The sequence below is a fragment of the Sinocyclocheilus anshuiensis genome, unplaced genomic scaffold (genome assembly GCF_001515605.1).
Source record: "Sinocyclocheilus anshuiensis isolate Anshui unplaced genomic scaffold, SAMN03320099.WGS_v1.1 scaffold1706, whole genome shotgun sequence".
Taxonomy (NCBI): domain Eukaryota; kingdom Metazoa; phylum Chordata; class Actinopteri; order Cypriniformes; family Cyprinidae; genus Sinocyclocheilus; species Sinocyclocheilus anshuiensis.
This window is the reverse complement of record NW_015546108.1, coordinates 26,360-42,718: the sequence shown is the minus strand read 5'-3', so window position 1 is coordinate 42,718 and position 16,359 is coordinate 26,360. Positions and strand designations below refer to the sequence as shown.

The following is a 16,359-nucleotide window of genomic DNA, read 5'->3' as shown; positions in this document are numbered from 1 at the left end:
TGAAGAGTGTTTCCAGAAAATGAGATTATGCATTCAATACATTTTAAACAAAAGCAATGTCTTTTAAATACATTCATGATGATCATATTTTGTTCTTGAGGGGGAAAGTTTGGGTAAATATAATTTTCCAACAATAAAAAGTAGTAGCTGATTATGCACCTCTGATGGTTAAATAACTCTATAACGACTACAATCACATTTCAACACAAATTCAAGACCACCAATACTTGGATAGTTTTTATTATTATTGCAAAATATGCAAGTACAAATATTTCAGTTTTTATAAACATAAGCAAACACAGAACATTTCCAGCAAAAGCACGTATTACACAAGTACAGTCAATTTCTCACAATGCATCATTACATTCATCAAAAAGGAAGGAACAAAACAAAAGGAAGAAGGGCACAGCAAAGCAGGTATCAATCATGGTACATGACAGATCATATTTCTTCAAAAAAGAAGTACTTTTTTATTATTAATTGTTCTTAGTGATTTGATTAAATGTTCTACTTCACATAATAAATCTTTAAGAGTAGGTATTTTCTTAAGAAATTTTTGTTTGTGAAAACAAAAGACTTTGAGAGAGACTTGAGGAGATTACAGCAGGTTTTGGCATTTTAACGCATTAGTTTACCTCTCGGGAATCTGGCCAGTAGTTGTATTTTATGAAACGCGTTATAGTTAATGGTATTAAACTGCACAGTTTAATGGGCATATGAATTTATCAGAGCCAGAAATTCAACAGACACAAGCACACACACACACTAAATTCGCATCTTTGGATGGAAACATACGCTTCATTTGCCCACGTGACCGCGAGATCAAAGCGTGTCGCAACTCTTCTGTTTCTCAACGGCTCTGGTTTTGAAAAGCCTTGCAGCGTGGTGACGTGGGCATAAACAAAGTCTACGATTGGTCGACTGGACGCCGACGTCACCATTCCATCCATAGCGTCACTGTTTCGTTCGTTATAACGTGACCGTTATAGTTTTTTTCCGGCGATAAAGAGGTGAAACTATCTGATGTCTAGTGCAGCGAGTAGCTTCTCATTCTGTTTATTTACCGTGAAGCAGGCAGGCGCTGCTCTGAGACACCTAAAGCAGCGCCGCTGAGGTGCTTGAACTCTTCCGTGTTGTCGAGCGCGTGCAGGTGCGATTGGTCGACTGGACGCCGACGTCACCATTCCATCCATAGCGTCACTGTTTCGTTCGTTATAACGTGACCGTTATAGTTTTTTTCCGGCGATAAAGAGGTGAAACTATCTGATGTCTAGTGCAGCGAGTAGCTCCTCATTCTGTTTATTTACCGTGAAGCAGGCAGGCGCTGCTCTGAGACACCTAAAGCAGCGCCGCTGATGTGCTTGAGCTCTTCCGCGTTGTCGAGCGCGTGCAGGTGGTGTGTGTGTGTGTGTGTGTGTGTGTGTGTGTGTGTGTGTCTCCACGTCACTCACGTCCCCGCGAAACAACCGGAGGCACCGAGTATCGGTTTATCGGTGAGCACTCGCTGCACGGCTAACGGCATGTCACTGCTGGACTCTGACGACAGCTACGATTTAGTCTTCAAAATCGTTCTTGTCGGAGATGTCGGTGTCGGCAAAACTTGTGTGGTTCAGCGTTTCAAGACCGGGATATTCATCGAAAAGCAAGGGAACACGATCGGCGTGGACTTCACCATGAAGACGCTGGAAATCCACGGGAAGCGGGTTAAGGTTAGTGCTGCAGTCCGAGCTGCTCGGTATAGCTGTGTCTTATGGTTCTGGAGCTCATTCAGTTTCTCTTCATGGCGACAGCTTGTCGGAGTTTCCCCATAAATCCACATTTTGTACCAAAAATCTCCTTAGTACGTTTATTGTTATTACTGTAAGCCTTATCACATTCATTTAGGGTTTCATTCGAATCATTTTTGTGTGTGTGTGGTTAATTTGTAAAGCTGAGAGGTGATTAATGCATCGCAGTTTTAATAATAACTGATGTTTTGTCAGATATCGTATTAACCATTTTAATAGGAAGAAAGAGCGTTTCCTTGCGACGTTGACACGTAAGACGTGGAAGAATGAAAGTGAAAATACTGTGAAGTTAGTTGTTGGCTTTAGGGCTTAAAGTTGGCACACAGTGTTATTGCACAGTTATGCAATAGCCAAGGTAGCTGTTAAGCTGTAAACAATGTCTAACTGAAACCGTCTGTGGAGTCCCTGCTTGAGACTAATGGACATTTAAACTGCATTATTCTATAACACGGTTGGAAAATTCATAAGCATAAGCCAAAACACGGACAGTAGATTCTGCTGGATTTGGCAACAGAGACTCTTCATGGAGGTCTACCTGGGCTTGTGTTGGTAGTTTAGTCAAATCTCAACTAAAAACTAATCTTTTCCCTCAGTATTTTCTGATGAATTTTCTGTGTTTTATATTGTTTCCTGATAGTATTTGACCTGTTTGACGTCTGCAAGACGCATTTTTGAGAGAGTTTGCTCATCTGCAATACGTCTATAGGACGTGTTTCCTATCAGATGTCAAATAGACGTCTAGATGTCCATAAGATGTTTATGATTTAGAATGTATGTAAAACTGACATCTTAAAGACGTCTATCAGATGCTTGTACACAGCAGATGCTTTTCAGATCTTTAAAGGGGTCATATGATGTGATTTCAATTGTTCCTTTCTCTTTGGAGTGTTACAAGCTCTTGGTGCATAAAGAAGATCTGTAAAGTTGCAAAGACTAAAGTCTCAAATCCAAAGAGATATTCTTTATAAAAGTTAAGAGTCAGCCACACCTACCTAAAACGCCTCGTTCTAACACGCCCCCACATATCTACATCACTATGTGGGAAGATTTGCATAACGCCGCCCAAATGTTCACGCAAAGAAAGACGGTGTAACTTTTATTCTCGCTGTCGTATTATTGCCGCTGCAGCCATGTCGTGAAGGCGCTGTGTGCTTCATCCGTGCTGGACGCTGAGGAAATACTACAACTTCGCGCTGTGGATCGCCGGATCGGCTTTCACAGTGGACGAAGCGGAGTCCAGCCCGGAGTCGTCACATGTGGTTGCTACAGGCATCACAGTATGGTGAGGGGCGTAACATTTCCGTGACACGCTTGAGGTATTCGGCCAATCACAACGCACTGGATAGCTGGCCAATCACAGCACACCTCGCTTTTTCAGACCGATGAGCTTTGTAAAAATCGACGCGTTTCAGAAAGGCGGGGCATAGAGGAGAAACAATAATGTACAGTATGTGGAAAATAATGTGTTTTTTTAACCTTAAACTGCATAAACACATTTCATTACACCAAATACACAAAATAATGTTATTTTTAGCAGCAATCATATGACCCCTTTAACAAACCTCTTGCAGATGTACGTGTGTTATCTTGGGAAAGGCGCTTCAAATAAAGATGAATAAATACGATACGAGTCAAAAGTAAAAGTCGAGCAGACAGAGGTCAGAGCATTGTGAAACAAAGCAACAGACAAATTTTGCACATTGCACGTCAGTTTTTCATAGATACTGCATACAAAACCGTCAGTCATGTTATATGAAGAGCTTAATGTAAAGCCATTTTCATATAGACCGGTTCCTTTCAAATAATGAGCTTGTGTTCATTTGGTACTGTAGTGAGCACTTAAATACGGTCCTGTTAGCAGCGGCGTGACACTGGTCCAGATGCTAGCTCAGCCAGTATGGGACTCCATTGTGAAATCTCACTGTGTTTCATTGGCTGACTCAGTGAAGGTCAGCACTTTTTATTGTGTGTGTTGAGGCCGTGTCTAATGTCTTTTACCGTGCCAAGATTATTTGCCTAGTTTCTGCATAACTTATAATCCTTTACTATCTAAAAGTGGTTTCCATTTACAATAAACAACAGCAAACATCATCATTGTAGTGATGAGTTGGGCATGACCAATTCTGTAATTTGTTAACTTCAGATTGAATTAGTGATAATGAGTACATTGTACATACAATTTCAATGTAAATAAGTACATATTCGTTAAAAAGACACCTAATATAGAGTGGGTGCAATGTATAAGCACGATAGTAGTACAATACAATAAATATTTTGTGGTATAGTTACAGATTTGGGATACAGCTGGACAGGAGCGGTTTCGCACGATCACACAGAGTTACTACCGCAGCGCCAATGGTGCCATCATCACTTACGACATCACAAAGAGAGCCTCTTTCATGTCTGTGCCCAAGTGGATGGAGGATGTGCAGAAATATGGGGGTTCCAACATTGTTCCTCTGTTAATTGGTGAGTGCAGTGAGTGTGTCTGACATGCTTCCTTTATGAATTGTAATTGCTTTAAAGAAATAGATCACCCTAAAAATTGAAATTAGCTGAAAATGTGCTCACCCTCAGGCCATCCCAGATGTAGATGAGTTTGTTTCTTCATCAGATTTGGAGAAATGTAGCATTGCATCACTTGCTCACCGATGGATCCTCCGCAGTGAATGGGTGCCGTCAGAATGAGAGCTGATAAAAACATCACAATAATCCACACCACTCCAGTCCATCAGGTCTTGTGCAGCCAAAAGCTGAAACAAATCCATCAAGACGTTTTTAACTAAAATCGAGTCCATAATTCTCCAGTGAAAAAGTCCATCTTGTCTGAATCAGGAGAGAAATCTGACCAGATCAAGGACCATTTCCGAGCAAAAACAGTCCAAAACATTGTGATGTTTTTATCAGCTCTCATACTGACGGCACCCATTCACTGCAGAGCATCCACTGCTGAGACACTGATGCAATGCTACATTTCTACAAACCTGATGAAGAAACTAACTCATCCTAATCTGGGATGGCCGGAGGGTGAGCACATTTTCAGCAAATGTGCTGTTTGGGGTGAACTATTCCTCTAAAGAAACTGTTTTAGGAAAGTCTCTTGATTAAATCTGTTAAGCCCTATTCAATTCTTTTTGCATTTCAGGTAATAAATCAGACTTGACCGACTTGCGTGAAGTTCCACTTGAGGATGCACAGACCATGGCTCATCAGCTGGATTTTGTTAGTGCCATCGAGACTTCAGCCAAGGACTCTAGCAATGTGGAAGAGGCATTTAACAAAATGGCCAGTGAGCTCATTCTCAGACATGGCGGGCCCATGTTCACTGAAAATGTAACGGACAGCTTTAAACTCAACAGCAAGGATGTGACCAATGAGGTCTGGGGATGTGGGTGTTGATGACTGTTCAGAAAGCAATAAAAAGCTTTGGTTCTTACCACTCACTCAGTTATATAAATTGGGTCCTGTCAGCAGATGCTGAATTTGAAGCGGGAGACACTGAGGATACATTTCTAGGAGTGGCTTATAAAAGACCCACAAAACAGCACCATGTGATTTTATAAACCTACAGTTGAACGTAACAGTGAAGACGCTGGGTAGAGACCAGTTTGATTGCAAGCACAAAATTGCCACGCTTTTTTTTTAAATCATAACCAGCCAGAATTTATGTGCAATTATTTTCAAAACCCAGTAAGAAGTTTCCAGTAAGAAACCATTTGTTTCTCCATTGAACGCAAAATTGCTGTGCGACGTGACACAATCAGCCAATCAGGTCGTGTTTGGTGTTTAATGTGCAGTTATGTGTAGCAAGACTTTGGACAAATGAGATTTCACAATGGGCGGGGCTTCCTAGAGCAACAACTAACAAATAGAAACCAAGCTGTTGATAAAATATCCTATCGCTTGTTGGACCAGCTGTTAAGATTACACATGTACAGTATGTGACACGTACATCTCAGCAGAAGTTTTGTACTGTATGTTTTGGTTGCCCGTGGAGCTTATCCGGGAAAGATACCACATTTATTTGATGCAAATGAAACGAGGCTGTGAGGGTTAGACAGTGGACATAATTTTAACGCTTTGTCATCTGTATGATCGACACGGAACTATTTCGCATTCCATTTGTAGTAAATGAAATGTGTCGTCTAGCCAGACTAAGGTCCACTGCCACTTGCTTAATCTTCCTAATAGTTATGTAACCGTTTCAAGACCTTTAGTAACAACGGCTCAGCGAGGCTTAAGTCATTGTCATCAATATTTCGACATTTTATAGCTACTCAAGATTTCAAGTGCAGATGCAGCAGTGGTAGTGTGAAAATGTTGAAATGGACATTTGCACCAGAACACAGAGACAAATAAATCACTTCTATTCCACAGAAGGGAATTTCTGTAGAGGTTATTGGGTTCATGACCAGAAATCTCACATTCTCCATTGACTTGACTGACCTGAATTCTCAGCATGGTATCAACAGCCACGGTCCTAAGACATTTTGCCAATGTTTTCAGAACGTTTTTAAGATTTAAAGAAAAATGTTAAAAAATGCAACATTTTTAAGAGTGCATTCAATAATGAAGGTAGCCAGGTTCTGTTGTAAATGAGTGGCCATATGCAGTTCTCTAGGGTAAATTGGTTTGAATACAGTGTGTTGAACGGCTGCCATGATGGGTTACTTTACACTCTAATTATGTACTATTTTGTGATAACGTAGGCATTTTTTATAAACTGGCAAATTTTAAAAATGCAGACTGTTCTTGCAACCCTTTTGAACTGACATTTTATTATAGATGTCACATGGGCATTGCTATTTTGTGTTTTGCATTCATTTAGTACCACAAAGCCTTAAATTAAATTATAATAGAGTATAATAAACTAGCTTTTTAAACTTGCAAAAAAAACATGTTTCTGATAATATTGTACCATGTGTAATTTGTGAGAAGATTGCACCGATGAATTTGGAAGTAACATCAATTGCTGTTACATCTCAAGTAAGCATGAATAACCAGAGCCATTTTACATGCAATAGCGTATTTGTATTTGCCTGCAATATCTTCTTAAGGTTAAGAGCTCAGTTTGGTACTTTTTATATATCACTGACCAACACATATGGTATGGTGGCAGCCTTTAAGAATGTCAAGTCTTTAGTTTCACAAATGTGTAGTTTGGAAAAAAATAATTCATTATACAGAATTGTTGAGGTATATGAATGAAAGAAGACAGTATCTGAAATATATTGACAGATGTACTAGAAGGTAAATCATTGGACGAGCATTCTTCAGATAATTTATAGTGCCTTTTAATATTGTTGTAGTTTGTTAGTATTGTCATCGTGGTATTACTATGCGTTTTGCTGTTTGTCAATCAGTTAAATGTTTTGAGAAACATGATCAATTTGTATTTGGTAATAAATTGTTCTTATATTATTTTATCAATAAAACTGTCACAGCATAACTTGTATGTAAGACTTTAAGAATTTACTACAGAATTATGTTTGTTTTAAATGTTTAATTAATTTAGGGGGGGAAAAACACGTCTTTAATGGTCACAACTACCTCAAGAACTAGAAGATTTGTATATTGGAGTTGTAAACCTTGCACAAGATCATTTACTGGTAACCCCCCCCACCCCCCAAAAAAAGTGGATGGCTTTTATTTTCTAAGGGTTGTTTTGTCTCAGTGCAAATCTCACCATAATGTTACAGTGTAACAGCAACCAAAACAAACATAAATAACCTAATAAAAAAAAAGAATGGAGGCATAACAATGTAACAATTATCTATGTAATAATGGCACAACGAAAGGTAACAATACGGAACATGTTGAATTAATATGAGGTATTACACAAACAACTTGCAATGCTAAAATGGCAAGTTACTGTAATATGATTTTAACAATGTTAAACTAACTGTGAACAAAATAATAAAAGTACTAATGGTCTAGGACAGGGTTCCTCAAATCTTGCCCTGGAGGGCCAATGCACTGCGGAGTTTAGCTCCAACCCTGATCAAACTCCCCTACCTCATGCAATAGCGTATTTGTATTTGCCTGCAATATCTTCTTAAGGTTAAGAGCTCAGTTTGGTACTTTTTATATATCACTGACCAACACATATGGTATGGTGGCAGCCTTTAAGAATGTCAAGTCTTTAGTTTCACAAATGTGTAGTTTGGAAAAAAATAATTCATTATACAGAATTGTTGAGGTATATGAGTGAAAGAAGACAGTATCTGAAATATATTGACAGATGTACTAGAAGGTAAATCATTGGACGAGCATTCTTCAGATAATTTATAGTGCCTTTTAATATTGTTGTAGTTTGTTAGTATTGTCATCGTGGTATTACTATGCGTTTTGCTGTTTGTCAATCAGTTAAATGTTTTGAGAAACATGATCAATTTGTATTTGGTAATAAATTGTTCTTATATTATTTTATCAATAAAACTGTCACAGCATAACTTGTATGTAAGACTTTAAGAATTTACTACAGAATTATGTTTGTTTTAAATGTTTAATTAATTTAGGGGGGGAAAAAACACGTCTTTAATGGTCACAACTACCTCAAGAACTAGAAGATTTGTATATTGGAGTTGTAAACCTTGCACAAGATCATTTACTGGTAACCCCCCCCACCCCCCAAAAAAAGTGGATGGCTTTTATTTTCTAAGGGTTGTTTTGTCTCAGTGCAAATCTCACCATAATGTTACAGTGTAACAGCAACCAAAACAAACATAAATAACCTAATAAAAAAAAAGAATGGAGGCATAACAATGTAACAATTATCTATGTAATAATGGCACAACGAAAGGTAACAATACGGAACATGTTGAATTAATATGAGGTATTACACAAACAACTTGCAATGCTAAAATGGCAAGTTACTGTAATATGATTTTAACAATGTTAAACTAACTGTGAACAAAATAATAAAAGTACTAATGGTCTAGGACAGGGTTCCTCAAATCTTGCCCTGGAGGGCCAATGCACTGCGGAGTTTAGCTCCAACCCTGATCAAACTCCCCTACCTGTGATTTTCTAATGATCCTGAAGACATTGATTAGCTTGCTCCGATGTGTTTGATTAGGGTTAGAGCTAAACTCTGCAGGAAAGTGGATCTCGTGAGCCAGATTTGAGGATCCCTGGTCTAGGACACAGTCTATTAAAAAAGGCAGACTGATAGCCCTTGCAATCCAGGGGTGCAGAAGAGTAGCTTCCAGAAGGTCACAGATTCAATCCATTTTGTGCTTCTGCCACAGTTTTGCCCTTATTTTAATCACCCCACATCAGTCTACAGCTGGAACACTGTGTAATTTCATGACCTCTCTTGCCTCTCGACTCACACTAGAGAGTAGAACATGCACATGAGCTTCTGAAAAAATACTGTTGGACCACGAACACCTGACAGTTAAAATGAAATCATGCAATCCAGTAAAGCTAAAAATGCCACGAGATCTTTAATGATCGCTCCTGTTTTCTCAGTTATGCATTGTGCTCATCTGTGGAGGTTTTCTCCATAAAACATACTAAAATGGGAAGGCGGATTCACACTGACTGTTCATATTAAATCAATAGCACCACTATATTTACGTCACTAAACTGCAGTCCCGAACTTCTCCATCTCAAAGATGAGCTCGACAGCAGCGTCCACGTCCTCGGCGATCTTCTCTGGCTCCACCAGAGCTGGGTCGAAGCGGAAGTCGCGGTGGCCGTGGAAGACGGTCTCTTTGATGCACTGGCTGGCGTCTTTAGGTAACTCCATGTGGGGGTTGTAGACGCCTGTGCACACCAGGATGGACTTGCAGGACGTGGCGGAGGGCGACGCAAGCTCACTTTCCCAGCCGTTGTCCATGTCCACCTCCTGAGGGACGCTGGCGGGCGTCCCTGCTCCAGTCACCATGTTCGCCACTGCTTTGGTGGACTTCCTGGCCATCCGTTCATCGAGGTAGCGGTTGTAGAGGTTGGCACCATAAATATCAGTCATCAGGTTGTCCCTAATTGCACATAGAAGATTAGCAACAGATTTCATTCATTCCTAAAAATGTCAATTTCTTGAATTGAATAGACACGTTTGGTATTCTGTCTTGTTTTCTGTCATGGTTGATTTCATGTACATTTATTATCAGTGTTGGGGAAAGTTACTTTTGAGTGAGATGAATTAATGCATATTCATATTTATTTTAGAGCTACAGTAACATCTTCTGATTTCTCTCAACATGGGGACAGGAGAGCTGCCAATCAATAAATTGGAAAAAAAAAGTAACGTGTGTTACTTATTTGAAAAAGTAACTCAGATATTCTATTGTAAATTAAAAAGTAATGTTACTTTACTAGTTACTTGAAAAAAAGTAATCTGATTACGTAACTCGCGTTACTTGTAGTGCATTACCCCTAACACTGTTTATTATTTTTATTCATAAATGTATTTATTCAGTTGTTCAAAATTGCATAAGGAAAGAGATGTTTGCAAGAGTAAGATCAACACAGCACAGCTGTTGCTTTGTGAATGACTTCACCGGTCATGTTTCCAGTGGTTATGTCGTTTTAATGTTCTGATGATTTTTACACCAGTGAAATAAAGTGAAAGGAGGAGTAAAAAAGTCAAGAATGGCATCAAATTTTGCTTTCTGCTATACGGTTCTAGAAGGCAATAGCCTTTCAGCAAGAAAACTAAAAGATATCTACAAACTTTCTGTGCTTGGCCTCTAAATATTACTGTCCACAAAATATGTTGTAACCCTTAAAGGAGTAGTTCACCCTACAATGTTTTTCCTGAGGCCATGCAGATGAGTTTGTTTCTTCATCAGATTTGTAGCTACATTTCTACAAATATTTCTACAAATCTACATCTTGGATGTCCTGAGGGTGAGTACATTTCCAACAAATTTCCCTTTTTGGGTGAACTATTCCTTCCTCCATTCACACAGAAAGTTTTTTTTTTTTTTTAAGGGAGATTAATGTTTGATTGGACACATCTATAATGGAATAAGCACAAATCCCATATGAGATAAATACGATCAGACATGTACTGTGCAAAATCAATGTTAGATTCTTTAAAAAATAAATAAATAAATTTAAAAAAAATATATATATATATTTGTTTTTTTTACGGTTATTTTATATATTTTGCTTTAGATCTATAATGGAATAAGCACAAATCCCATATGAGATAAATACGATCAGACATGTACTGTGCAAAATCAATGTTAGATTCTTTAAAAAATAAATAAATAAATTTAAAAAAAATATATATATATATATTTGTTTTTTTTACGGTTATTTTATATATTTTGCTTTAGTGTGCAAATTTCATGCTGGGAGAAATCTACTTGCAAAACTACAATTTTAATAAGAACAAAACTGTTTTAAAGGCTAAAGAATGGTCATATCAAATACTGAAGTGATGTAGTTAATAGAAGTTAACATAAAATCTGTCTATGGCATTATTTTTAAAAACACGCTTACTTCACTTTTTTTTTTCCAAAATTGCCTGAAACTTTTCACAATACTGTAGCTTTGCAGGTAAATTCTCCAAGTGTCTTAAGATGTTTCATCTCTTCATGTAATTACAGACACACTGGATGATTCTTAGATCAGATATGTATGTGGACCATTTGTCAAAAAAAAGGAATGTATGGAAAAATCAAACACGCCAGACATTTGCATGGCACTATATATTTTGCTCTGCAAACTGGATATGATAAATAATATCCCAAGCATAAAACAACACTTTTTTTAAACAAGCAGTGTAGGCACGGGGTAGATTTTGTGTTTCGTCTGCAAGCTCATGTTTGAAATCCTCTCACATCCACACTGGCCCATTACACTGTGCATGTGTCTCACCCGATAGCATACAGGGATCTGATCGGTGCCCTCCAGCCTCTCTCAGTAGCTTGTTCTCTAATGAGGAACTCAGCAAAATGGTAGGTCAGTTCACTGGGCTTCCCCATGAGGGCCTCATACTTCAGATCTTTGCCAGTGATCTTCTTATAGATGTTCTCCAAACACACCATGAAAGTGCCGTGACCGAATCTGTTGATGGGAGATTTTTCATTCATTAATTGGCCAGTCTCAGATCACTGGAGGTAGCTTTGCTCAATTTACTGCTACACTTCAATGCATCATACCTACATTGTCTATATGTATATATGTGACCCTGGAGCACAAAAGCAGTCATAAGTCGCTGGGGTATATTTGTAGCAATAGCCAACAATACATTGTATGGGTCAAAATTATAGATTTTTCTTTTATGCCAAAAATCATTAGGATATTAAGTAAAGATCATGTTCCATGAAGATATTTTGTAAATTTCCTACCGTAAATATATCAAAACTTAATTTTTGATTAGTAATATGCATTGCTAAGAACTTCATTTGGACAACTTTAAAGATGATTTTCTCAATATTTTGATTTTTTTGCACCCTCAGATTCCAGATTTTCAAATAGTTGTATCTCAGCCAAATATTGTCCTATCCTAACAAACCATACATCAATGGAAAGCTGATTTATTGATGATGCATAAATCTCAATTTCAAAAAATTTACCCTTATGACTGGTTTTGTGCTCCAGGGTCACATATGAGCAGAATGCATTTACCAGCATGTGTATTTATATGAGATCCATCATATAACAATAAAGGTTCCATGGATGTTAAATGTTCTTCATGGAACCATCAGAGCCAATAAAGAAGCTTTATTTTTAAGAGTGTATAAGAGATTGTAAGTCCTTTATGGATATGATGCAACAAGCAAACACAATAAAACTGCTATTGGAGCATAGTGTCACAAAATGTAAATATGTGCCAAACAGGTTTGTTGTAGTCGAGACTTTAAACATTGTATATCTATACAGGAACTGACTTAACCCTCTGCTTAGAAATACTCACTGGTGTAAAAAGTCTGACAACTAGCCCCAGTCTCCCTAATAAATCAGCATTTAGAGCGAGCTGATCACCTTGCAGAATGTGCCTCTGCCATCCACATGAGATCCATGTTACAGGCCAAGAGCGGCAGATGAGCGGAGAGAGTGGTTTCATAGGCGTTGCTCAGATTGCCGTTGGTGAGAAGGACATCAATGATGAGCTGTAAGTTCGTTTCCCATCGAATGGGCTCCCCAAACAGAACTACAGCTAGAACAGGAGAAAAGAGGCTAATTAAAGCCATTGTCTGTCTTTCACGCTATTATTTATTTGATTGCATTATTGTTTGATTTTTCTTTTATAATACAGGTTCCAGCTTAATACATACCAAGTACATATAGACTACCGTTCAAAGTTTGGGGTCAGTAACTAGCTGTTTTCTATGTGAATATGTATTAAAATGTAATTTATCGATGTTGAACACAGTTGTGCCGCACAATATTTTTGTGGAAACTGTTATACATTTTATTTTTCAGGATTCACAGATGAATAGAAAGTTCAAAAGAACAGCATTTATTTGAAATAGAAATCTTTTGTAACATTATGAATGTCTTTACTGTCACTTTTGATCAATTCAATGCGTCCTTGCTGAATAAAAGTATTTATTTATTTCAAAAAGTATTACAGACCCCAAACTTTTTATTGTGGTTTAGGATAATAACAAGCTTTCTGGTGTACATGTACATTTGAACGTTTTGAGCTGGATCAGACAGATTTAGTCAATCATTCAGACCAGTTTCATGAAAAATATTCACAGAAAATAGATTCTCATCTGCACACCTAGAGTGCAGAATAGTCAGTGAAGAATCAATTAAAGTCGACATTACTATAGTGGTGTAGCCTGTATCTGAGAGAAAGCGCTTCTTGAGTGAAGAAAAATAAAGATTTTGTCCAGTGGGGACTGACAGGATTGACTCAATCATTGGCTCATTCGTTAACTGCTGTGATCTCATGTTAGTGTCATTGCCAAGGACACGTTTTTGTTTAAAGACTACGAGTTTAAAAAAAAAACACTGCAATATTCCACAAAAAAAAAGAAAAAAAAGATCTTGATTTCATGGTAAAGCTGAATATATGGTTACAGTACAGCCATGCCATGTTACGCAGCACATCCCACAACTAGCCAGTTATCTCCAGAAATATCTTACCTTCAACTCTGGGGAGGTTCACCACAGGCGAAGACTGAAACAACAAGGAAAGTATCCGGTTTCTGTCATATCTGCCATTATATGTCATCTGACCGATCTCATAAACTATCCAGCAGCCGATTCCCTCACAGAACAACAGGTTTGGGGATTTAGAAAAACTATGAGACTATATACAGGTACAAACCATTTTAAAATCTTCAAATACGCAGTCACATGCACGAAAAACAGGACAGGAAATCTGCAAATTCAGCATAATCTTCTATTTGTCCAGTTTACAACAAGGGGGCTTGTGTTTTATCCTATACATATCATTGCCACTGGCCAATCTCTTCACATTGCATTTATGTTTGACCTGTTCTAACCTGACCTGACGGTGAATAACACATGCACATACTGCATAAACCTCTGCCCAGAAGAATCAATGTCAAAACTGGTTACAGAAAAAAAAGGTATTATTAGAGTATAAACCACAAACTTACAACAACCCTAATTATCTTGAGTACACAAAAAGCATTGATTATGGAATTTAAAAATTAATTAATAATTACTCGGTTATTAATTTCATGCAGTCCGATATTTACAATGTTTTGTCAATATTCCACAGTGTGAACTGTACGTCTAGATAGACCACCATTCAATAGTTTGGGGCTGGTATGATTTTTTAATGTTTCTGAATCAGCTCTTTTCAGAGCAAGCCGTTTTGTAGCATTTCCCTTTAAATGTTAATGAGCTCTGCTGACCCCGCCCCTCCTCTCTGAGAGACTGTTTACTTCAGTCGCATTCATCCTGAAACTTGCTAATTAGCACATTACCCTTTAAAATGTAATGTATTTCTGTGATGCGCAGCTGTATTTTCAGCGTCATTACTCCAGTCTTCAGTGTCACATGATCTTCAGAAATCATTCTAATATGCTGATTTGCTGCTCGAGAAACATTCCTGATTATTATCAATGTTGAGCTGCTTCATCATTTTGTAGAAACTGTGATACATTTTATTCTTCAGGTTTCTTTGATGAATAGAAAGCTCAAAAGAACAGCATTTATTTGAAACCGAAATCTTTTGTAACATAATAGAAGTCTTTGCTGTCACTTTTGATCAATTGCTGAATAAAAGTATTAATTTCTTTAAGAAGAAACTGTACTTTTAAATGCTAGTGTACATTTGTTTTTTTACAGTGAATTGTACCAAAGCAATCAAGTTAAATCAAACTGCTCCAGAATTCAGATTTCGTGATGCATCATTTAGTAAGTAATAATCAAAAGAAATAATCAAAGCAGAGCGAATATTGATAAGACGTGTATAGTTACTGACTTACCGGTAGTTTGGGCCGTCTGTTGTGATCCACCATGTCCAGCAGAGGGAAAGATTCGCGCAGCATGTCGATACTGACCACGTTTGTGAAGCCCACACTGATTCAGTGAGTCAAGAATTCATTTGACTCATGGATGAACCTAAAAGTGATTATCACTGTTTTAATGATTCAAATCCATTTGTATTCACAAACAAATACAGGAGATTTGAAGGATTACGATAATCCTATTCCTCGTGGAAAGCTTGTAAACACTATCACATAATACGGTATATCAATATAATACGGTCACATCTAACAATATCGCGGAGATGCTGGAAAGGCCAGCAAAAGTCAGAGAGACCGTCATAATCACACAGACCAGAGATACATCCATGTACATCCATGTTTAAATCTTTGATGTTTTCTGTGGGCTCTATAAAAAGCATCACAGTTGTTTAATTTGTTTAGCTCATTTAAATGTGTGCTAGCTGTTCACCCTGCTGCCATGAATCCAAGTACTTGTTACACAACTAGCCAGCAACTCAGGCTTTGTTCGAACTAGTGCGACAGGATTTGGCCAAAAATCCCACTGTGGTTATTTGTCTGTATATTTATTTCACTAAAATGCAGCCGTCGGATCGACAGAGAAGAACCTGAAGACACTGGACAGGCAAGGATACTTTTTGGCGATGTCGAGCACAGGACCTTGTCCAGACACCAGAACGTGCTTGTCGTGATATTTCTTGAACATTCGCAAAGGGCTGTGAGACATCATGACTTGGTCTTGCGATATCTACAAATCAAACAAGCAGATTATCATGCATATCAATGGTTATAAACCATACATAAATGCTTTATGGTTTGGAGCATGTAACAAAAATCGTATTTAAACTTTTTAAATAACATGAGCAAACCCAGAGGATTCTAGGGATGAAACGGTTATCGGTTTGACGATAAACCACAATAAAAAGTTCCTATGGGCAGTAACACGGTTTCTTATTTTAATTATCATTAAAGCCGTCTTTGATTATCCTGAATTGAAAAACCCGCAGTAAATACTGCTCGGCATTAAGCAAGTGCCTGATAAAGCAGTGTTTAAAAGTGCAGCGCTGCTTTAGCTACAGAGGTTACCGTTGAAACAGCTCTATTTCGTGAGCTCATTCGTGAGCTTTAGCTCATTCTGTCACTGATGGAGTTTTGGTTCCTTGCCTCTGTCGCCTCTG

At 37.9% G+C, this 16,359-nt stretch overlaps 2 protein-coding genes across 3 annotated transcripts in view; one reads left to right on the top strand and one right to left on the bottom strand.

Moving 5' to 3' along the window:
* Nucleotides 1–911: 911 nt before the first annotated feature.
* Nucleotides 912–7,696, top strand: rab43 (RAB43, member RAS oncogene family). Of its 2 annotated transcripts, XM_016502370.1 has the most exons (4): nucleotides 912–1,150; nucleotides 1,394–1,709; nucleotides 4,073–4,256; nucleotides 4,933–7,696. In XM_016502370.1, the coding sequence occupies exons 2-4, from the start codon at nucleotides 1,521–1,523 to the stop codon at nucleotides 5,184–5,186; spliced, it is 627 nt and encodes a 208-aa protein (XP_016357856.1). In that variant the 5' UTR covers nucleotides 912–1,150; nucleotides 1,394–1,520; the 3' UTR covers nucleotides 5,187–7,696. The 2 variants fall into 2 exon arrangements, with proteins under 2 accessions (XP_016357856.1, XP_016357855.1); XM_016502369.1 differs by lacking the exon at nucleotides 912–1,150 and having other exon boundaries at nucleotides 1,195–1,709.
* Nucleotides 7,697–8,861: 1,165 nt separating this feature from the next.
* The window catches only part of LOC107700631 (cat eye syndrome critical region protein 5), a 16,790-nt gene continuing 9,292 nt past the window's right edge, over nucleotides 8,862–16,359 (bottom strand). Inside the window, exons 3-8 of the mRNA XM_016502364.1 lie at nucleotides 15,817–15,929; nucleotides 15,161–15,254; nucleotides 13,845–13,878; nucleotides 12,732–12,906; nucleotides 11,622–11,810; nucleotides 8,862–9,772 (exon numbers count right to left, since the gene is read on the bottom strand). Of these exons, the coding sequence (XP_016357850.1) occupies nucleotides 9,373–9,772; nucleotides 11,622–11,810; nucleotides 12,732–12,906; nucleotides 13,845–13,878; nucleotides 15,161–15,254; nucleotides 15,817–15,929 (1,005 nt within the window). The 3' untranslated portion in view covers nucleotides 8,862–9,372. The remainder of the gene's footprint in view (nucleotides 9,773–11,621; nucleotides 11,811–12,731; nucleotides 12,907–13,844; nucleotides 13,879–15,160; nucleotides 15,255–15,816; nucleotides 15,930–16,359) is intronic.